The 24,141-nt window shown below is 42.3% G+C and overlaps 1 protein-coding gene across 3 annotated transcripts in view; it reads left to right on the forward strand.

Annotated features, from left to right (window-relative positions):
* The window catches only part of LOC105836176 (protein bric-a-brac 2), a 456,038-nt gene that overhangs the window by 403,622 nt on the left and 28,275 nt on the right, over window positions 1-24,141 (forward strand). For all 3 annotated transcript variants that reach the window (XM_036286199.1, XM_012680027.3, XM_036286205.1), the window contains one exon: window positions 19,799-19,856. In XM_036286199.1, the coding sequence (XP_036142092.1) occupies window positions 19,799-19,856 (58 nt within the window). The remainder of the gene's footprint in view (window positions 1-19,798; window positions 19,857-24,141) is intronic.

Consider the following 24,141-nt stretch of genomic DNA (forward strand, 5'->3'; position numbering starts at 1 on the left):
CGCGCTGCGGCTTACACTGCAGCCTGGAACATTATTCAGGGGATAATCCATTCCTTATATATTAAACTACGGAAGGACAATCTATTGGCGCGATAGATCACGGCTCTCGAAATTCGTCGGGAATCCTGCTGTTCCCCTATTTCTCTTTCTCCCTCCTTCTATCTCTCTCTATCTCTCTCTCTCTCCCTCTTTATCCATCTTTCTCTTTTTCTCTCTTTATCTTTACCTTGTTGATTAAGAAAATTGTCATGTTATGCGAGGGGAGATAAATTAGAGAAGTTTCTATGTTTTATGTGGAAATATTTGTAATTTTCAAAATTCCGTATATCTGTTTTTATTGAAAAAAAAAAATAAAGAAATAAATAAACCGGCAATAAAACTAAACAACATGACGCATATATTTCCCGAGAATAGATTTCAGCAGGAATGCACATTTCAACAGGAGAAATTATTCACTCTCTGTATGTGATTATAATCTTCCCTTCTCCCATTATATAATCTCCAATAATAATATTTTAGTCATCGCATATATATTTCATAAAAATACACATGGAAGTTTCTTCATTCTTGGAAAATTTAATTCACCGCCTGATTTAAGAATGATAACTTTAATTACAGGCCGAGACCGAGATGTTATGACGACGATTTTTAATTCATTCATCCTGACGGTTCGGTCTGTTGACTTTGCGTGTGAAAATAATAACGGGTGCCCGCTAGTCTAATAAGGTCCTCGATCTAAGCTGGAAATTAATCTTATATGAAATTTATCGCGGGGCCATTTATTTCCAAAGTCGCGAAAGTCAGTTTGCGCGAAAAGTTATTAAACTTAAATTAAATAAGATATAGTTATATAGGAGATTTATTAAATTTGCGTGTCTATTTTTATGCGACATGCAAAATGTGACGCTTACGTCTCGCGCCTCAGAACGAAGGGCTCATCCAATAATACGGAGACGCTCTTCGCAGGATTAAAATCTAAGATAATTACTTAAATTAATTTCTCTTTCATGAAGAAATCTCCCAGACGGCTGCTATCGATTGGTGCAATAATCACACGATACTCGAGCGCGCAGCTTGCGGAGATGCGTAATTAACAATTCGCGAAATAAGAAACGGGGATTGACTTTTGAAAGTCAATACATTAACATCTAAGAGGAATATTTAAAAGTTTTTGAACAATGTATCGTGAATTCTTGCAAGTTGCACGAGGAATGGCGGCACCGCGTCGCTCTCGTAATAAATGTCATCTATTATGACGCATTGGCAGTAAAATTGCATAGATGCGATCCATGAAAATTCATAGTAATGCCGCGTAATGAATAGCTGCAATTCGTTTACAAGGTCTCTTACATCCGGCATCTATAATTTGCCCGGTCTTTAATCTGAACTTATCTGAAATTCGATCCCCCTCGCGCGCGCTAACTCCATCAGCGCAAATTCGTTTATAGATTTTTCGGAATTGATCGCAATTTGTATTTGGCTAATCGTGAAAGAATGATCGCTTAGATTCCGCGCGCGCGCGCGCGCGCGAAGAAGCTATCGTCGCTGTCGTCGTCATCGTCGTAGCTCCGCGCGGCGTAGAGGTCTTTGTACTCTAATGGTACAAGGACGGCGCCCGTGAAGCCGTCGTCGATTTGGATTACGGGGTAATTTCGGCCGGATCGAGAGGCCACTCAACTCTATTGAAATAATACACAGTGCGAAGTATTTATACCGAAGAGCCTTGTTCTCTCGACGGGAGGGCTGAGAGAGAAGAGGAGGGAGAAGGAGGAGGGGAAGGAGGATATTCGGAGGATCGGAGGACGAGGAGCGGGAAGGGGTAAGGGGGGGGGGAAGAAAGGGAAGAGAGCGAGAGATTCTTGCAGCTCTCAAATACAAATATACCGAATCCACCGTCGACGCTCACCTTGAAACTCCCCCGTCGTCCCTGAATTCGCGAACGTCGGAATTGTCCGCGATTCGGAGTACGATTAAGTTAAGAATAGATGGGTCAATAGTCGAACAGACGTTCATCGCGGGTGCCGCGAGGTCTCGTAAGATCCACGTTAAGTCGAACACGCGGAGACGAGGAAGTCTGACAAAATTCGAAATTCCGCACGAACGTGTGGCAGCACGTTCTGTGTGTGTGTGTGTGTGTTAACTCACACAATTTTAATAGTACCTTAGCTCGTCGCGCTGCCCAAGAGAGGAATTGGAAGATCCAAACTTGGAGCATTTCGGAAAAGAAAACTTTAAATGAGACACTTCGTAGGAAATTAGCGCCGATCTTCGTTGGGAAAAAAAATAAATAAACAAATCGCTTCCGAATCGCATTTCTTTGCTCGATAGTAAAGGAAATTGATCCTTTACCTTTTCCCCAATTGTTCGGAGTGTTTTTTTTTTTCTCTCTTTACGGATAACGCGTTAACAATTCTGGAATAATCAACTGTGGAACAAAAGGGAGGAAACCAGACGCCGGGGATATACTACATATGATTTTTCCCGTCGATCGATGTGGTGAATTACAAGCACGTGAAAAGGCAGAATAAATGCGAGAAGAAAGATTTATATCGACGAAGGAGGAGGAATAAAAGAGAATATTTTATTAACGGCATAAAAATGACCATGCCCGAGAAGGAGAACGTGTACTTTTTTCTTCCCTCTCTTTTTCTTTTCTCTTCTTTTTTTTTTTCAAGAAGCCTCCTGGCCGTCGCGCGTATAAAGTACAGATTACACGGACGTAATACTGCCATTGTTGCAAAGAATATAGTGGTGGTTTCATACAGAAATACGGAGCGCGGTTTTATTCCTTCAATTTTAATCGACCCCTCGGCACGGCCGCATAAAAATTCATTCCCCCGCTGATATTTCCTCCCTTTCTTCCCTCTCGTTTCCCGCAACCCGCGCGCAAAAAAAAACTACAATTAAAATAATTAATGTTATGCTAATTCGACTTTCTTGCCTGCTAGCGAAAAGGAGATATTGTACTCCACGAGCGAAGATAGAGAGAGAGAGAGAGAGAGAGAGAGAGAGAGGAGCGAATTTTCAATTGCACGACGTGATTAACAAACGGCGGGACGCGCGGAGTATAAAAATAAACGCCGGAAACAAAGGAGGTAAATCTCCGTCGGGTGTCAAACGGAAGCGTTGACACAAGTCCTAGATCCTCTCTATTATCCCCCGAGCACGAAATCCTCGAATTCGAGGCGGCGAAAAACCCGCGTCGCGGGTTATTACATTCACGGAGCGCTCGGCGTTTACAACGTCGCTCTCCCCTTTCCACCCCCGGTGGCGCTGCCCCCGGGATCCCTCCCCCCCCCCCCGACCCTCTCGGCAGGAGCGAAAGGGGGTGGGTTCTCGTTTCGCTCTTCGTTTTGCTCGAAACGGCGCCACAGGTTGCCAGGAGAGGGTCCTCGCGTGCTGCATTTTACAGTTCCGAAACGGTTCGCTCGCGCGGCATGCGAGCCGCGCGGAGGTGCGACCGATGCACACTTTCCGATATATTGATATTTTCGCTTTTAACGTTTGATAAATATACACGAGAAGTGTATGCGGGCGACGCGGCGGGTTGGGGGGACGGGAGGCGAACGAATGCGGGAGTAAAGCGCTTTAATTGAGAAAAACTGGTGAAACGAGGGACGATTTCGCTGGAGGAGATTTTCAAATCGGTCCCGCGACCTCCCGCCCGCCGATCTTCGCGAGAGGGAATTTTCGGAGAGCGGGGAAACGCTTTTTCCAGATCCCCGCCCCCCGGCGGGGATATAACGGCGATACGCGCCGCGGCGGCGCGGGATTGTTTTCCTCGTCGGTTCTCGCACGTATCGCGAATTGTGTACGCGCGGCGACGGCGGCGCCATTATTATCAGTCGCGCGAGAGATAGCGCGGGACGGAAGGAAACGCTAATCGGCGCGCATCGCTCGTAAACTATTTAGGCTCTCACGCCCCCCGTCAGTAATGACAACCCTTTCGCGTGTCCGCGATTGATATCGCGGATTTTGAATAAAAAATTCATTACGTCAGGAACCGACGCGATGTGACGCGCCAATCTTTCTCTTTCTGTCTCTCTCTCTCTCTTTTTTTTTTTTAATCAATTTGTTGGAATCTCGAGACGCGATTTCGTCCTGACGGCCAAATCACAACGCGTTTACAAATAGCCAATCGATATGTTTATTTAATATTAATTGATATTTACCCTGTTGAATTTCGTAATGTTGAATTATAGCAATTTTGAGTTAATTTTTAATCATTCCTGTGTCGCCACTGCTTCTCTCCAAAAATATGTCGTTAATTTAATTAAAGCAATTTTGAGTTAACAATTCAACTCTATAGAAATGTATTAAATTTGACTCACATTCGGTCTATTATTTACACGACATATACATTGGGCTTGACAGCAAGGCCGCTCGGTGTGAAATTGAACAAACTAAACAGTTTGACGCGGAAATGGATTAGTTGCTTCTTTTATCACATGCTTTGTGTCAAGGTAACAAATTTCGATGCGCACGTGAAAGTTGAAAGTAACAAAATGTTGTGACCCTTTAACAGTATAGGGTTAGAACGATTTAGGAAAGAAGCGGGGAGTGCAAAATATGGGGAAAGCACAGTTTTGAACTATTTAATTTAACGAATGCATTACGGCAATTAAGTAATATAGAATTATACTTTTTTTTTGCTAGCCATTGTTAATAATACTTTAATATAATGAAAAGCGGGGGGATATTATATGATGAAAAATTGTAATTACGCTGAACTGCGTAACTCTAGATTTCCGTTGGTGCAACAAGGAATCTAATTTGTTCTCCGTAATAGCGTAATAATTATTCCACGCCGTCACATTCGCATAATTTGCACTTAATATTAAACGGAATCTACTCACGATCTGTCCCCGATAATATATTTATTTAATTTGGTAATTTAACACGGCGAGATGGCGAAAGAAGCCTTACAGATTGTTATCGCGACGGAAATGTGAGAATAACTCTAATTGCCCGCGTTGATGTTTAGGCTTCCGTCAGATATACAACAAGAGACGATCTAATTTGCTCTAATTATTCTACTTGATAATTAATTCATTAATAATTGTGTGATAATGATAATTATTCCGCGCCGTCATGTTCTCATAATTTCTACATTGTAGCGAATTAAATACGCGGGCTTTTTTAATAACCAATTAAAATTTAGAGTTTTATATAATTGCCGCTGTTTTCAAAAATACGCCCATAAAATATGCTCGACATTAACGACATATTATGCTATGCAGTTTTTAGTTAATGAAACAGTACTCTTCCATCGAACTCTTTTTCTCTCCTCCATTAGCCGGATCATTACTATTAACGGAAAAAGAGAGAGAGAGAGAGAGAGAGAAAAAGTGCTATTGTTGTTATATTAATATATAATTTATCGTTTCGATAATAACGCATTGCAAGCTGACACGAGCGCGCATACATATACACGCGCGTACGTTCGGTGCTTTTCTATAGCTACGTGACTACCTGTGGCATCGAGAAAAGTGCAACAAGACCGAAAAGCGCGCGCCAGAAACAGCCGGGAGGGAGAAAAGGAAAGGAAAGAAGGGAAAAAAAAACCGTTCTTTTTGCCGTCCCGGAGTACACCCCTCTAAGGACAAATGCAGGAGAGGAGTGTACGTAGCGTGCACTTGGCGGTATCTACAAGATGATTCACGTGCTTACATAACGCTAACGTAATAAATAATTTTTTTTTTTTTTCAACTCTCTCAATCGGAAAGAATTATTCCCAGCGTTCTCGCATATACGAGTAATTAACGCGAATTGCGGAATTGATCGTTCCCACGATTACGCGTTACAAAACTTCGACGCTTGTCGGAGCACGAGCGGACTTCTTATCGCTTACAACTTCTTAAGATCTCATCTCCTCTTAGCACGAAATCTTTTAGTCTTGGAAATTCTTGGATCGTATTACGATTGAAAACGATTAACCCGGGAATGGTCGTCTGGTTTTTCTTTGCGTAAACAATCATCTGCACTACAAAGAGAATGAAAACTTACATAAATAAAATGTGTAAAAATTACATAATTTATAGTGGAATTATAAAGGTTCCGTTTTTTTTTTACAAAACTAGTACTATTATCTTCAATAATGTGACTATATATAGTTTTATGTTAGTGGAAAATTACAATAATAATATATTTTTCAGTTTTTATGCGAACGTAACAAATTTTTTGCAGTATTATATAATAACGTAGATAATATCACACATTACAATATATTTGCATTTTTACATTTGTAAAAATTCTATGATAAATGATTGATAAATTATTACATAAATATTTCTAAAAACTTAATTTTAATTCTAAATTTACTTTTGCAAATTATTATTTAATTACTATAAAGAAGAATAATTGTGTTTGCGAGCTGTAATTTTTCTTTTATATGTGTGTGTGTGTGTGTGTAATTATACACCTAATAAGGGGTTCAAAATTACCTACTTTAATTGCCATAATTATATATGCATTTTTTTAAGATGTAAGATAATTCTTATTCTTTAATTAAAAATCACTATTACTAATCATTATTGATTGTTCTATAATTAGTTTTTGAATTCATTATGCACCATAATGCAATCAATATATTTTTTTTTTAATTTAGGAGAAATTGGATTCTCGATCAGTAAAGAAAATTACTGTGACTCAGCATCATTTTTTTTTTACTAGGATGTAAATCACCCCGAATGACTGCTCCCGAGTTAAAATTTCCAAAGATCCGGCCGCTTTCTCCGCAATCCGCAATCATTTTGGCGTGATGAAGCGATTCGGCACACCGACTCTAAACAGTATATATCCGATAACATCGCGCGGGTGTCGTAAAGCGTGTCCCTAACTACGGACGCGAATGCAACGAGCGCGCAAATAAAGCCGGATGCCGAAAAGCGTCGTCGGCCGCCGCGCGCTGAACGATTCGTTAAGCGATAATGACGCCGGGCAATAACGGAACGCGCGCGTCAACAGACAACTCCGGCTATGTAAATGCGAAACAATCGGATTCGCGCGCGCGAATTACAATCCCAGCGATGGCAAACGCCTCGGCGCGCGACACCCGTGCCGGTTGATTTTCGAACAAGCCGAGATCCTCCCGCAAGACGTTGCCGCCCGATCGAATATTTTTACTGTCTAAAAAACGATCCCGCGCACGTTTTACAAGAAGACACTCGGCCAATGTACTCTCGTTACGGTTTTATATACCTTTAATTTTTTACATCGAGCATTTTGACGATCGTTAGAAATGACATGACACGCGTCAGACGTTTACCCAACGAATGATATTTTCTTCCCGAGTATTTAATCCAGACGTTTTTTAACGTAGCGAAATATTTTCAAATAGTGTGGCACGTCTAAGATTTAACTGCTGCAAAATTGTATTTTCTCAATACCTCCTTTATTTTTATTGTAGCCTAGTAGTTTGACAAACACACGCATACATTAAGAAAGGACGTTTTAAGGATATTTATTTAAAATTGCACGTGCAAAAAAATAAGACTCCACTTTCGTCTGTTTTTGCGATCGTGCTTTTCTTGGACCTTAATCTTCGAATTTTTTTTTTTTTGTCTCAAAAGAATCTTTACTTCGAAGAGATTCGAACGCGTGACGCAGATATCCGGCGCTTTACACGAGGGCATCGATGCCATCACTAGCCTTCCTGCGCTAAATAAATATTTCCCTCCCGTACTCTTGCAGCTGGATCCTCTCCCCATCTCTCCTCTCTCTCTTTCTCTCTCTCTCTCTCTCTCTCTCAATCTGTCTCTCTTGGCAACGCGAGAGCGGTCGGCATCAATTTATCGTAAATAAATAAATCTATTTATTCGGGCGCGAGGAAGGGTTCGTGCTCTCACCGCCGTTTTGCACTCACTTGTGTGTTTACGCGTGCGCTCACACGCGTACGTGCATGCGTGTGGGGCGCGTATGCGTGGTGTCAGTGCGATAGTTTAAACATCAAATCGTTGAATAAAATAGCGGATCGCCGATGAGGCTTTGCACGCGGTGCATTCGAAATTGCATTACGAAAAGGAAACTATCTCGAAGATAAAAATGGAAATTCTCATACATCCGGGATGATTCTCTACGCAAAAAGAAGTCTAGGGAAATGGGGCCGAATCCAGATTAAAAAAAATAGTATCAAAATAATTGTATTGGACTTTGAAGCTAGAATATCAAAGCTGTTCGCGGCAGTGTCTTCATCAGCTTGAGGGTCTCTAAAATTATTTTAATGTTTCAACATAAAATTATTTTCGGATCTGCGTGTGTGTGTTAAAAAATCTGTATTCCACTAAATTTGTGGATACTCGAGTAAAATCGTTTCTTCAGCTCACAGCATCCTGCATGTATCTTTAGCCTATCCCGCTATTAATGCTATTACAGCTATTAAAATGACATCCGCGTTTCCAGTCGCAATTAACAAAAGCAGCTGAAATAAATCGGACGAACGGAAAACTGTTTCGTTTCTGTCGGCACCTCGACGCTCAGCAGATTTCTGTGGATGACCGAGAATCGGATCTTGATCCTCAATTAATTTTTAATTGGATGGATCCCGCGGCAAGATCCCGATTCAAAATGCGACGTGATCACGGGGACATCTATTAATTAAAAAATTGGATGCCTCGCGCGACGCTTCTAATTTCTCACCGTTCGTGGGGGAAAGGAAATTTAAGGGATTCTTTCTTTTTTTTTTACATTTTACCGTCGATCTTTCAACGAGGACAATTTTTGATATGCGAAAAGTTATTGCGCGCCACGGCGCTCGCCCGCTTTGTGGCCGCATTCTGGCCGAGAGCACGCGCAGTACACTCATCCTTCTCGTGTTTTTGCGAGAGAGGAACGCCGCGCGCGTTTGTATGACAATTAACACGCGGCGACGGGACCACCAATCTCTACCTCCCCTCCCCGTCGCCCCTCGCCGCCGCTCTTTCGCTTTCGCGCAATTTCGCGTCGCGCATTCGCGCCTACCCTCTCGCTCTCGCGCGTTTAGTACGCGGTGAGCGCATTTCGCAAGACTGCCCATCGAATGCGGAGCATAATTCATTTCTCCCCTCGTCTCCGGCTCGCAAAATGAGACGTTTTTATTTCGGCGTTGCTTAAACAAGAACGGAGGTACGAATTTCAATTCGCGAGAATATGCGAGAATTTATATATTAATTTATACTAATCTAATATTGCGTGCAACAAATACGATTACGTATATGTCTGTACAATGTCGTTCACAAGTTTTCGAAGCGTTCGTAAATTTTTTTTCGGATATCACGAAAAGTGTCTTTTGGTGTAACAAAATGGCATAGAGAAGTTTTCGAAAACGTTTTTTTTAGACAAAGCATTAAATCTGTTTTTGTAATTTGGGTTTTACGAATTATTTTCTTAAATTACGTACAATTCTTTGTCTTTAATTTTTATTTTGTTTCTAAATAAAATTAAAAATTTCTATCCTTTTTTTTTATTTGTAAGCTTTAAAATACTTATCTAAGAAACTTGTTAGGATAATTTTTTGCAGTGTTAGAAAAATCTTATGTGTAAAGTTCGTTTCGCGCCGAGATATTCTTTGACTCGTTTCGTATAAAATGTTTTTTAACTTTGAAACTAGAGAGTTTACGGGGGAAAAGGGGGGGGGGATGGAAGCAGAAGAAATGTTTATTACAACGCGCTATTTTTTTATTCGAATAAATTTTTGCGAAACTTTTCGAAGACTTCATTTGCACCCAACTTCCCGCGAGATGCAGGGAGAGCGCTTCCGAACTTATGAACGATAGTGTATGCATTTCTTCGACGCGTCACATAAAGCAATTTTTTTCTTTTTTTTTGCGAGCGGATCGAGGTAATTAACGCGCAAGCGCGAGATCAGAGGCGCGGAGCATACTCTGCGCCGGGTAATATAAATATGCCACATTGTGTATACTTGTATAATTTATCTCTTTATTTCTGACGTCGTCGATTATTATTTTCTGGACGAGGATAAAAGCATTGGATTAGTTAGTATAACACAATGATAGCGAGATCGGCGGCGGTGGGGCGGGGAAGGACGGGAGGGGGAGGAAGGGGGGAGAGGGTATTCCCGACGGAGGCGACGACGGCGACGGCGGATAATGTATCTGCGCGATTTATTACTTTATTCCCGCGCGCGGTCCATTATTATCCTCTTTTTTTTCCCTCCTCCCTCCCTTTCTCCTCTCTTTTTTTTTTTACCCGACTGAACATGAAAGACACCGAATTAGTTAGTACCGTGACATCGGGAGATCGCCCGGACAAATATGATTATCGTGAAATCAAAGAAAGCGCGCTCGTTCCGCTCTCTTCGCGCGCGTCTCGCCCGGTTTATCGAGAGAGAGAGAGAGAGAACGCGACGCGAAAAAAAGGATACACCAACGTCCGTAATTCGGTGATGACGCGCGGCTAAAAGCGGCCGGGGGTAAGAGCAAATGGGCAGGAAGACAGGTGGTGAAACAGAGGGCAGGACGACGAATAACATTACGAAATAACTCGCGTATACAGTGACTCAACAAACTGATCGAATGCACTTGATCATATCTATGGCCAACTGGCTTCAAGGAGGGTAATTGCAGAAACGAACTTATCCGGGAAAAAATAACTCTTATTTGTTCATATTAATAAACATATGTTTATATATGTTTATATATATTATTTTATAAAAAATAAAAGTGCAATCATAAAAGATCTTATACGACTATATATGAGAATATGTGATTATATCATTTTTTGTAAATCCTGTTTAAGTATAATCTTATATAGCCATATATGGTCTAATGTTCTTGTATATTATCATATGTGATCATATTTTACGATCAAATATAATCATATATGACAAAATTAATTCTTATACGAGCATATAAAATTATTTCTTATATGAGCATACAAGAGCATATAAGGGGTATTTTTTCCCCGGGCTAGTTTAATATAATAGTAATATAATAATAAAATAGTAATGTAAAGAGTAATATAATATATCACTCTTATTGCAGATATCTTCGTTCATAAATTTTGAAAAGAACTTCATGACAATACAACGGTACGATTTGATCACGTGACTTACTGTACTCATAACGTTTATTTAATGGCATAATTACGCCGAAGGAAAAAATATTAATTTGACTTGGTTTTTCAGCTTGATTAAATTTCTTTAGTTCCAAGCATTTATGTGCGTATTTAAATTAATTATATAAATACTTTAGTTGATTACATAAAAACTTGTTTCAGTACAAGTATTTATGCTTTTTAATTTAAACATATCAATACTTGAAAACTAAAGAAATTTAATCAGGTTGAAAAATTTAGTCGAGTTAACAACTTTTTCTTATATTGCCGTTTCAAAGAAGATTGCTTCACACTTCGTGCATGCTATTTACTATTTAATTGACCGAACAAAAATAAGTTAGCTCGATACGATTAGCTTTTCCGCTCTCTAAATTACAATCAGTGAGAAATCATTGAGGTCAGTGAAAATACAGTGACTTTCAGTGGTACACTTATAACTTGTCAATCAGTGAAATAAATACACTGATCTTTCAGTGATTGCATACTAATCTGAAGAAAAACTCACTAAAAGACAGTACTCACTAATTATCAATCCTGTAAGTGTACCCTGTAAATCAATGATAATACACTGATTGCCTAATTGAGAGATTTGATTGTTGCAATTTTTAGTTAATACGGGGTTAATTTGAAAAAATAAGCGTAAAATTAGAGTTGGGAACAATTTCGAAATAATTTCATTACTTAATCGTAGGCCCCCAAAGTGTATTACAATCGTATTTTCGGGAAACTATTTTTCCCAGAGTGGATGAGGGCAGGAATATCGCAGGGGCGTTTTTTATACACACGCACCGAGAGGAGGACTCCGTACAGAAATTATCCCTCGGCGTAACCGAGGAGGAAGCGTTGCTATATCCGGGGACAGCCAAGCATTCATGAAATTTCGAAAGTTCGGCGCCTATGGGTGGAGGCACACAGGGAGACAGAGTCGTGCAACCACCCCTCGTCGTACCTCTGCTCTCCCGCCCCCTCCCTCCCTCCCTCACACCCACCCTCCCGTCTCTCTTTCTCCACTCGACGTTAATTTAGACGAATTTCATTAGAACAAACGAACTTTGCTAATCCGCGCTAATCTGATTAGAAATTCGCCGTGGCGCCGCATTCCGCCACCGCGGCTGACGACATTGTCGTCGTCGTTGTCGTCGTCGTCGTCGTCGTCGTCGGCGACGGCGGCGTCGCGCGTCGGTAGCGACTCGTCGTATCCTCCTCGTCCTCGTTCTCGTTCCCGTCGTGTTGACTGAAATCCTGCGCCTATATCCTGCGCCACCTTCCACACCCTTTCCCGTCTCTCTCTCTCTCTCTCTCGCGTCTCGCCCACGCCTATATCCTTGCCCGGCAAATATTTGCAGGAATTAGCCCCCGGGTAACGACGACTACCTCGCCCCGTTCTCCTCTCCTCCCCCTTCCCCTACCCCCTTCGAGGGGCGGCGAGGACGTACTTTCCTCTACGCCTTCGTTCTCGCCTCCTCGCCGCGGTGCGTCCGTCGCGATCGTTAATTGCGCGTCTCATTGTCAACGTTTGGATTACCGTGCGAACAAATTGACGCGATGAGATTTCAGGGTGTGCAACGCGGGCTAACGGGGGGCGCACCCGCGTTTTCGCGGCTCCTCCTTGTTTTTTTTTCTTTTTTTTTTTTTATCCGATCGCGACGAGGCCGTGAAACCGTCTTCTGAAAAATATGAGGAAACTGGCCGAATCTCCTCGGCCATCTGATGCATGTCGCTACCTTGGCAATTATCGGGAAATTGTCAGTGTGAAAGCGACATTTGCCGTAGCGATCCGACGGATTTTGTTTTATTTATCGGGGCTCGTTCCATTTTGAACGAGCGAGCTTACTCACGTCTCAACGATTTTGCAGTTTTTCACATGTTATTTATGTTCATTATTAACATAATGGGGGTATATTGATTCTACATTTCTTTAATATAAAATAGCCGGCTGCATTCGGAATGTCATTACGTCCAAATTAGATAAATCAGCTGTATCAATGTTTATTTACGTTTGTTTCCCCCCTCCCTCCTTCCCTCCCCCCTGTGTGAAAAGCGTGCGCCTCTCGCGCGAAAGAAGCGCAAATGTAATAAAATATCGGTACCGACGAGCACAAACCCCGGAGGGGTTGAGGGTTGAGGGGGGCATCCAGCGCTCTCCGCCGCGCGTATACACGGGCAGTAATTATTTTTCGTCGGAAATAACGAAGTGATAATAAACATTTAATGCCGGCATCAATAATGCCGCCCGTGATATTTCTTTGTGCGGCATTCCTCGTTTGACCGTCATCGAACGCGAAATCAGAAATTATCAGGAGAATTAAATATGCGTTTAATTCCAGAATTACCGGCCGTGTGCTGCGTCAGAGGTATTTAGTACACATTGTGTGTTGATATTAGAAAAAAAGAAATACAAAAGTTACGAAGGGAAGAAGGAGTCGATGACGCAATCGGTCCTTTTTGCGGTGAAACGCGCATAATGGCAGAACCCGAAACAATGTAAAACAGCGTAAACATTTTTTTTTTTTTTTTTGCAACGTCGACTCCTGAAGCGATTATATTTACAAAATTAATTGAGCATCGCGTTTAATATTACCGTTACATTTATGCTAATTAACGCACGCATTAAAAAACTAGCTGCCGCGAAATAATGCTATTTTCTAATTAATACGGATAAAATTGAAGAGAGGAAAAAACTTCAACCCCTCCTCCTTTCTCCATCCGAATCGCGAATGTGCTTGCATAAGGAACGCGTGGAAAGGTGGGGAGGGGGGGGGAAATAACGTGGCGACCTTTACGTAAAAATGATAGTTTTTTTTTTTTCAAATTAGAGCCTTGGTAATGATGAAAAAGTGAAAGACCTTGAGTAGTTGAGGGGATTTAACGATAACTAGAAAAATTACAGCGAATAATGGCACGTCCGCGCATCTTTTTCTCTCTCCTGAGGAAGTTACCTCTTTCGTATCGAGTTTCCGGTTCCCATCTTGCCGCGCGCCCGTGAAACTTCAATCTAACGTGTAATTTTTCCGCGTATATACCGCGCTTTACTCCGCCGCGACACGGGGTGGGGGGGGGGGTGTCCCTGCTGTCGCGGGCTCTCGAACGGGAGGCGAGAAGCGAATCTTCCCGTCCGAGTCCGAGAGAGGCGAGGGAACTTTCGTTCGCGGCCGAAACTTTCCGGTAACTTGTTTCGCTAGAAAATAGCCCAAGTTTTCCTCACCGGCGACGATATCCCGTGAGCCCGGATATTTTATTCCCGACACCGAGGTGTCGGGAGGTCGCCGTCGCCGTCGTCGCAGACTGATCCCGCGGCGGGTCTCGGGGGATCATCGGGATTTGCGCATAGGATTCGCATGCAAGCGAACTTTGCGCCGTGACGGTTGATCGCTTCGATAGTTATATTCATATACGCGAGTATCATTCTCCTTGTTTCATCAAGAATAACAATTACGAAACGAATTGCCCGGAACACTGGGAGTTTATTTTATGCTGCAAATATTATAATTTGGGGGTGGGAGGGGGGAGAACTCGGATTAGAGGTTGGAAACTTTTGCCTGAGCGATGCATTTCCATCCAGAGGCAAACTTGTGCCTCAAATTTAAAAAATTCTGGCCTGTGTTGTTAACTTTAAAATCAGATTAAAGGATGTATTTAAATAAAATTGCAACAAAGCGCCGATTCTACTTTATCTCTATCTTCATCTGTTCCCATTAAGCCCGGAAATGTGTATAAGAGATGGTAAAATTGTGGCGGAATAATATTAAATGAACAAGATAATCTTACACACAATCACGAAACTAATTGTGTTCGGGCACGGAATATCGAGAGTTTATTTTATGCTACAAAGGCACCAAATAGAATTTTTTCGGGGGAACTCGATTAGAAGTGAAAATTCTTGCCGGTGATGCATTCCCGTTTAAAAAAAAAAAAAAAGGATATGCTTCTGATTTGTAGTTTGTAGTACAAAATAAACCTTTATATCCCGTGCATCCGGACAATTAGTTTCGTGATTATACGTAAACACACACTTAATATTATTCTGCCACAATTTTCATCTTTTATACACATTTCAGATTCGACAAAAACGGATAAAGTATAATCGATCAAACTGATCTTGTTAACAGCGGGTCAGTAAGTATCAGGTGCGTTGACATTTGCAGCCGACTGCTCTTCGGGATTCCGTCGACCTTAGAGTCGGCTTCCGGAATTTCCGACCGCGTCCCAGGGTGATCAAGGAGGCGCAGGGCCGGGGGGTTACCGCGACGGCGGCGGCGTTCGTGAAAAATTCAAGGCGGTCAGCCTGGTAATTTGAAGGCGGTTAATAGCGGGCGTGGGCCGCGGGGGAGGCAGGGGGGGGGGAAGAGAGGCGACGAGAGCGTGCACGGAGAGAGAAAGAGAAACGAAGGGATTCACACAAGCGCGGGGTAAAATCGCGCACGAGAGCTCGGCGCGATATTTAATTCACGAATCCCCTCGGTGCCGCGGCCAGGGTGGCTCATGTCTTCCCTCCCGGTCGGCAGGCGAAGGGGTTGAAAGGGAAAGACGAAGGGGACGACGGAGATGGATGCACACTCGGACAGAGAAGTCCGGGAGAGATGGAGGAAGAAGCGGGATAGGGAGAGAGGATGGGAGAAACGGCGAGAGAGAGAGAGAGAGAGAGAGAGAGAGAGAGAGAGAGAGAGAGAGAGAGAGGCCTCATTTCCATTAGCGGCATGCATCATACAGAAACTAGCCGGACTATATACAGCCGGTGTTCTGCTGCACGTCGAAACAAATTGAGATGCAGACTGCTGCTGAATGACGCCGACGGACGCCGTCTCTGTGCGCGTCGAGACGCCGCCGTCGCCGCCGCCGCCGCTTATCCCTTCCCCCCTCTCCCGCCCCGCGCCGTCCCTTTTCCTTCTCCGAAGGCGATTTTCTCCTTGTTTACCGAAGCCCTTAAGTACGACGTCGAGAAAGACTAGTAAGGTATAATGTTGCGCGGAAAAGCGACGGCCGATCAAAAATTTAGCCCCGGGCGCGAAATTGACCCGCGAGATCGGTCACGTCTCGTAAAGTGCGAACAGATATTCAGTCTCTTTGTGTTTTTTTTAATAACTTCAGTATTTCGGGAGGGAATGGAACCTTGGAAACATTTCTTCCGGTCGATCGTTTTCACGTCGCGGTTATTATTTGAATTCCCCTTATGGGGAGGTAGAGCGGATAAGGGGAACGTCGCGATTCTTGTTCAGCCTTAATTACCCGGCTGCGCGTAATACGCAATGTTTTTATTACAAAAATCTCCTATCACGTCCCATTCGTAACGCGCGTCGAACGGGATTAGCCCGCGAGAGGAAGAGAGAGAAAGGCAAGCGGACGGGCGTTACATTCCGAACGCGACGTAAGAACGACCTGAAAGGGACGGCTGGAAAAAGGAAGCGGGGGATGACGGGGGAGACGAGAAAAAATGCGAAACAAGAGTAAGGGAGAAAGAGAGAGAGAGAGAAGAGGATACGGGGGTGGGCGACCGCGATACATGTACAGGGACGCTCGCAATTTTCTCGTCAATGCACACGTCAACCGGCACGTCGCGTATGCACTCCGCACGGTGTATTCCGCGAGCTGCACCGCAGCGCGACGCGGCTCGGCGCGGGGGGGGGGGGGGAGGGAAACGCGAGACAATGAAAAATGCACGCGCCACGATATACTACTTGCGCGTCCAAGTTACAACTGCAGAGCAGGCTCAATCCTTCTCTCTCTCCCTCCCTCTGTTCCCCCCCTTTCCCCTACATCCCCTTTCTCTTTCGCCTGTCTCTCCCCCTCTTGGTCTCTCACTTATGCGTCCTCCTCCAGCCCGAGCGGAGGCTCGTCGGAAACAGCGAGCGGACTGCTCAATAATTCTTTGTGTGGTTTAGCCGGGAGATGCGTGTGCACGTGTATTGACGCGGGGCTATTTCGCGAAATTGCCAGCGCTCGGTGCCATCCCCCTCGTGTCACGGTGACGGCGGCGGAGACGTTATTCCGCCTTTCGTTTCCTCCTCGCGGAAGGGGGGAGGAGAGGGGCCCTTCTGCGTTTCTGATGACCGCGAGAAACCCCGAATGAGCGATTTACGACAACTGCCGCGCGATATGATAGCGGCAAGGGTGGAGCAGGGAGGGGATGGGCAAGCGTACGCGTCCGAATAGATTCGAACGATTTAAATATGCCGCGGCACAATACGGGGCCCCTTCGAAAAGTGACGTCTCCTCTCGCGTTTCTCGGAGATCAAAAAGAATACTGAAAACTGCTCCCATTGTGCGGAATAGTATTTAAGTTGTTCCCGTCCACTTCGATATTCGAGCATGAAGGATTAATGCGTCTACAATAATTTAATTAAATCCATTCACTACTGTAATAGCCTTGATAAATTCCAGTTGGAATAAAAGCCCGCGCCTTTGGGACGGACGACGTGTACGACGGCGCGGACCGAGAGAGAGAGAGAGAACGTTTTCCGCGCGAGTGTCCCTCAAAGCGGCGCGAGCGAGCGCGGAATTCGCGAATCTGCGCGGAACTTTTATCGAGCGCGCGCGTGAGAAAAAAAGGAGAAGGAGCAAGGGGATGAAAGGTGAAGGAAATAGGGATAGAAGGATTCGAGCGGCGATATCTGGGAGAGGGGTGCGTCAAGCGACCCTTAAAAATTAATTTGAGAAGTCAAGCGCTCGGAGAGAGAAGGGCGGGAAGTATAATGTGTACAAGCGAAGGTATAACGGCACCGGCCCACCTCCGCGAGGACTACGCGCGGAAATCGCAAAATCCGAAAGCGCGAGGGGCGGAGGCGAAACTTTTCAAATGAGCCAACTTTGCGTGTGTCTTGCGCTTTCGAAGGCGTCCCGCGTCTCGCGAAACCCCCTTCAGAAGCCTCGCATATTAGCAAAGTTGTTGGCCGAGGTGAGCAGTTCGGATTACCTCGCATTTCAAGTATGTATGATTTTCCTCCTTTCTTCCCCTCCCCCCCCCCCTTCTCCCCTTCGAAGAAGAACTTACTTTCGGTAAGTTACCGTCGGCTTCTCGCGTCGCGTCCAATTGCAGGGCCGCGCGAAAAGAATAAGATCTCTCACAGAGTGAAATTATTATATTTATCTTGTCGCCATTAATATCAGATACACTGGAAGAACAATTTTGTCAAAGTGTCCAGAAGTTTAGCTAAATATAATTTTAAGAAATAATTTTTTGTTACATGTGCGTCGACAGTGGTCCTCTTTTTGCGTCACTTTTTTGTGAGTAAAGTCGCCGATTTCAGCACTTTAACTTTATTGCAGTTCTTGTCCTGCAATAGTTGACGAAAAACATTCTAGCACGACTTTTTTAGCACGTTTGATCATTTCAACACTGTATTCGCATGCGCGTCATCTCGCGACGCGCATACGGTAACTATCGCAGAATTGACCGACGCAATGATTTGTCGCTTTCGTGAACCTAACCTTGGCTAATTTGCGAGAACCCAAGACACACATCGATGTACGAATAACAAAAATGCGATATGCAACACGGGTACTCGTGCACAAAAGAGCGATTTTACGTCTTTGTTACGTAATGTACTATTGTTGGGTGATTAACATAATTATATAGATCACGCGAGCTGGTTGCTAGAATCAAAATTGCAGCATTATCGTCCTATGTAATTATTTTGCTAACCCAACAAAATTTTCAGATCTGAATCCAGCTAAATTGTTTAATATTTTAGCAAAACTGTTACTGCATAATTTTGAAATTTTTTTGTTACATTTATTACACCGACAGAAAAAAAATAGTTGCAGCAACTATGATATTACTATAATTTATAATTATTTTAGAATCCCATTCTATTTTTATAGTTATTCAACAATATAAATTATAGTTTGTTTAAACAATGTACATTAAAGTTCTCATCATAATTAATTTGTGCAACTTATAACATGGTTATATTGCTTATAACTGAAATGAAGATTTTAATATAGTGAGTTGTACTATAAGTCATTATAAGCATTTAATTATTGTTATCAATATTATAGTAATAATTACTATAAAATGATATTTCTGACTATAATTATTTTACTATGCAATTATAGTTGCAAATGTCACATTTTTTCCTCAGTATATCTTATCATCGTTATAATCTTTAAATAGATTGTATCCTATATTACACCTTATATTAGCACTAAGTAGTTATACACTTATGAGATAAAGAAATGTGAAATTAATGAACTTTAAGACTTAAAGACTTTAGCAATAAGAAGTGAAAATCAATGAGCTCTATTGCCAACCTAAAAAATATTACATATTTAAGAAAACTATGTTATGGCCATCTGCTCACTTAAATGTTACGTTAGTCATTCTGAAACGAAAATATAAATTTAATAAACTTAGATATAATTATAGAACGAGTGATTATTAAAATGATGATCGAGAATCAACGATTAAAGTGTTTCTTGGGCCGCGGCTCGATCTATAAATGAGATTAAAAGATATATTTCTCCGTTAGAGAGAGGTAGCTTGTAATACTGAAGGCTAAACATTCGTGTTTTGCTCCGAACGGTATCAATACGGAAATAAAAATGTACATACTACTTGAACTCTTTCTTTCGCGGCAATTTCGCGCCTCGGTTAAATAATTATCCCGGCGGAGCTCGTTTTCGCTTCCGGTTAGAAAAGAAGATTTTGCCCGGATAAAAGATTAAGTCGTTTTCCCAACCGGCCGTTAAATCGCCGCTAATCGCCGTTCCAGCACGCTGACGTCTGACCGACCGACCTTTTCTGTTTCAGGCCAAGTTGTTGGAGTCGTCCCACGCTTGGCTCGGCGCCTCCACCTCCAGTATAGCAGGTGAGTCCCGTTTTCGTTTTTCTCCTCTTCGCCTCGTTTCGATACGTTTCAGGAGATAATCGCCCTCTCGACACGGCCCCCCGGCCGGACGTAACGTGGAACGCCAAACCTCCACGTTAGGCAATCCCACACGCATACACGTCGAAACGAACGTCTGGTCGTCTATCTCTATGCACTGGGTGTCCCCGTACTTTCTTTCGCCGACAGTTTCGTCAAAGTCAAAAGTAAAAGAAAAAAAAAAAGATTATAATTGTGACTATCCCGTAAATGATTTGAATATCCAAAAGGGTTAGTTTCTGTCGTCGAGAAATTTCAGAGATAGAACTTGAAGGAAGCTAGTAGAAATCACAAAACGTACAACACGTGATTGCTCCTTTCTTATTGTTACAGCATATATATTTTTAACATTTGTTTTATCTTTTATATCCTTTAGTTTTGATCATTCACGCGCGGCGTCTGTCGTTGAAAGAAAGTACGGTCGATGGAAGACACCCCGTATAGCCTGTTTCGCGACACGTTTAAAGGACTTGACATTCCTCCCCTGTAATATCTGTCGCGTCATCCGGCGCTTGTATCCGCCGTGCGAATTCCGACGATCGGTTTCCGCAGCAAGTAGCGGCGCAACGACCGATCATCCCTTCCGAGTTCGAGTGGAGATTCCCCCCCCCCCCCGCCCGGCTCACCGAGGAGGGGCATCCCTCGAGGGGCCGACGTCCCGTCCGATCCCGCTTCGTTCCATTTTCAAGTTCACGGTCACGTTGCTCCGCTTCACGGTTGTAGCGTTCAGCTTCGTGACGACGCAACGTGACGAGCCTCGTCCTAGAAACGAGACGGGTTCGTCGCCTCGACCTCCAGGTCTTCGGGAATGGGACATTCGCGGGGGGGGGGGGAACTATTTGCAGATCGATATCAACCCTCCTGTTGCCTGTCCTCCTTCCCGTTCAGAAATGTTACCCTGTGGCACTTGGGCGATAAGACGGCCGGAAGCACGGAGCACGACGTGGTCCGACTGTGACGTCGTTGACGACCGCGGGAGGTGGCAGCACGCGGGAGGAGAGGTCGCGGATAGCGGAGTCGAAGGTGGTGGCCGAGCGGGCAATAAACGATAAGAGGGAGTCGGAACGTAAACGCGGACCCGGCAATAATAAAGCGCGGGAATGCGTTTTGCTTTAATATTGAAAGCAATTTAGATAGACGGCGCGGGAGGCGGTGGACGCCGGTTAATAGCGGCGATAACACACGCCCGCGCGATTCGCAACCGCGGGAGAGGCCCGACGTGTGTGTAACTTTTACGCACCGTCGCTCTCTGCCCTTTCGCGAATGGCGAGTCCTTCATTCCGTAAAATTCCATCGGGTATCCGGAAACAAGGATCCTTTAATCTTTAACTGGCGCTCGAACCCGCGTGATTCAAGGGACAAAATTAAACGGACCAGGTCGCAGTAAAATATCCGCACTTTCAAGTCGGCATCCGTATACCCCCGGAGGCTTGGGAAGTTATTTATGGAGGTTTCGCATAATTGTGGGTTCTTGCTCCGCGCGTGGTTCAAAGCCGCGAATAGAAATGCAGATACGCTAAAAACAAATCTAGTAACAATAATTATCTTACGGTTAATAACTAAAATTAATAATTATTACAGAAAGGTATAAATTCTATTGTAATACTATGAAAAGCGATTATTCAATTTCTTTACTTTCCTTTTGTATTTAACCGAGAATATCTTTTTGATACCTCAAAATTTATTTGTCACAAATTTTAGAAAAACTTATTATTATATGTACCGAAAAAGGAGTACATTCTTCTGAAGGATATTATAACATTTTATCGAAGGAGAGTCAGAATAATAAACAAACAAAATTTCTGTTTCAACTTAATATTCTGGATTGAAATATTAAATTACTGAAACTCAGAATATATTTTGTTGTTGTAGGACAGATATATATACCTACAAGATATTTGAAACAAATGATATTTATTTAATCCAACAGAAAAATACAGTATGTATTTTTCTGTATGCGCCAAATTATTATTATTTGGCAACATTAGTTTTCATTACATCAACCAAATATTAGAAATTATTTCATTAAAAATGAACAGCTATCATCCATAGTCTTACTTATTGTTACTAGATTTTTTAAATATGCAATTGGCATACGTATAGCATAAAACTTTGTGAAAGATTGCGGATCTGGTTTTGGAAAAAAAAAGAAAATGTCTTAATAAATTTTTTTCAATGATACTTTCTCTTTCTCTTTTCTTCTATTTAACAGAATTTGTATGCCTATAGGTTTCTGGTCGTTGCAATGGTGCGTCAAATAATTTTCTCAGCCGTATTCTCCGAATCCCTCTGATTTGCTGTAGTACGATCGAACATAAACGCGCATAAACGTCGCAATATGCGTCTCGAATTGATCCCCGGTGCCGTGCGTGCGTAGGCGCGTATCCCCTTCTCAGGTCGCTTAAATCATTTTCTTCGATTACTCCTTGACTTCCCATGAGACGTGGCCGCCGCCGTCGGCTGTTTGCTTCTCTTAACGATCGCGCTTATTTATTCCACGCTTTTCTCGTCCAGCGACGAGATCGTTTCTCTCGAAGCGAACATCAAGCCTCTCCACCTTCGCTCCACTTTTGTCTCGAAGAAATTAGTAATTCAGCATCTCGAAGATTAAAAAACCTCGCGCGATGCAATTTTCCTGTTGACAATGTTAATTTCGGAGAGTCGGCGGGTGATTTTCGATTGAGAGAAAATGCTACTTCTGAAAGGATGCACACAGAAAATAATTAACTCAAATATATTCTTTTTAATCAATCATTGTTTTTTAATTACAATAAAATCTTTTTTAATGAATTTGATAATATCAAGTTTCATTATACCTTTATTTCTATATTTATCAGTTAGTCAGTTACATAATACAATATGTTCTTTATTAGTAATAGTAAAAAATTCTAATTCTTGGTTTGAAAAGAAATATCGTGCAATTCCTATCCGACATTTTATTAATCTACACTTATGAAAATTATTATTGAAAAGTGAGAATATATTTTTCCTGATAAAACTATATAAAATTTGCTCATGTAAACAACTTATATGTATTTAATGCTCTCATTTTAATATTTAAAAAATAGAGATATTAATTTATTTCAAGAGAAAGAGAGAAAGAGAGTTTCGCGCTTTTGACGAGAGTGAATCATGGATCTGTCATTGTAAACTGAAACGATTGAGAGCTTCTCCCGATACGTCCCGACTCGGTAATCAGATTAATATTTAATCCACGCGCGCCTTTTGAGGACGCAATTGCCTAAGCGTAATTGTTCGCTTTAGTCGCGATTGTCCGCCTATCGTGCGACGATTTGCCAATCCGGGAGAAAATGCCCCGCGCAAAACTACAGGTTACACGTGAGCGCGCGACAAAACGCCATTGTATGATAATATTATTCGACCCGATTATTCCCAGCCCGGATTTAGTCGACGCCATTACACGCGATTTTTTTCTCCCTTTCCTCTTTACCCACTTTTTTTTTTTATTCATTTATTTCACACTGGCGATCGTTCCCGCCGGTCGTAGAATCCGCGTGGCGGTCGCAAAACCAGATTATTCATATTTCGATGCAATCGTATTGTTATGCTGAAAGAAAGCGACTTGCGGATTTTTCATATTTTTTTATTCCCTTTTTTTTTAAATTACCTTTTCGATTATTTTTCGATCCCTCTCGCAGGAGGGGAGGAACGAAACGTGTGTATCAAACGGCTTGGTGATAGAGAAAATGTCACGAAGAAAATACACGGAGAGAATTTTCTCTTAAAAATTATTCTGAAAATCATGGTAATTGTGGGGCAACATGTACCTCGAAGAATTTTACTATACTTTTAACAAAATTTATTAAAACTTTGTCTAATGTTATTAAAATTTTAGAAAATTTTGCTATACATCGAGAGAAAAGTGTCTAGTATTTGCAACTATAATTGCATAGTAAAATAATTATAATTGCAAATATCATTTTTATAGTTATTATTGCTATAATGTTAGTGTAAATAACCATATATGTATAGTTGTGCCAAACAGGGTAAAAATTTTACTATAAACTAAAAAGTTTACTATAAATTATAATAATTTCTACCATACATATTCTACCATACCTAAATCACAATTATGGCACATTTAACCATACATATGGTTGTATGAACGAATGTTATAGCTATCGCAACAATAATATAGTGTTAAGTTAACTATAATTTATATTCTTAATTTAACTATAAAAATATTGTTACGGCCAAAAATAACTAT

Source organism: Monomorium pharaonis, chromosome 1 (genome assembly GCF_013373865.1).
Source record: "Monomorium pharaonis isolate MP-MQ-018 chromosome 1, ASM1337386v2, whole genome shotgun sequence".
Classification (NCBI taxonomy): domain Eukaryota; kingdom Metazoa; phylum Arthropoda; class Insecta; order Hymenoptera; family Formicidae; genus Monomorium; species Monomorium pharaonis.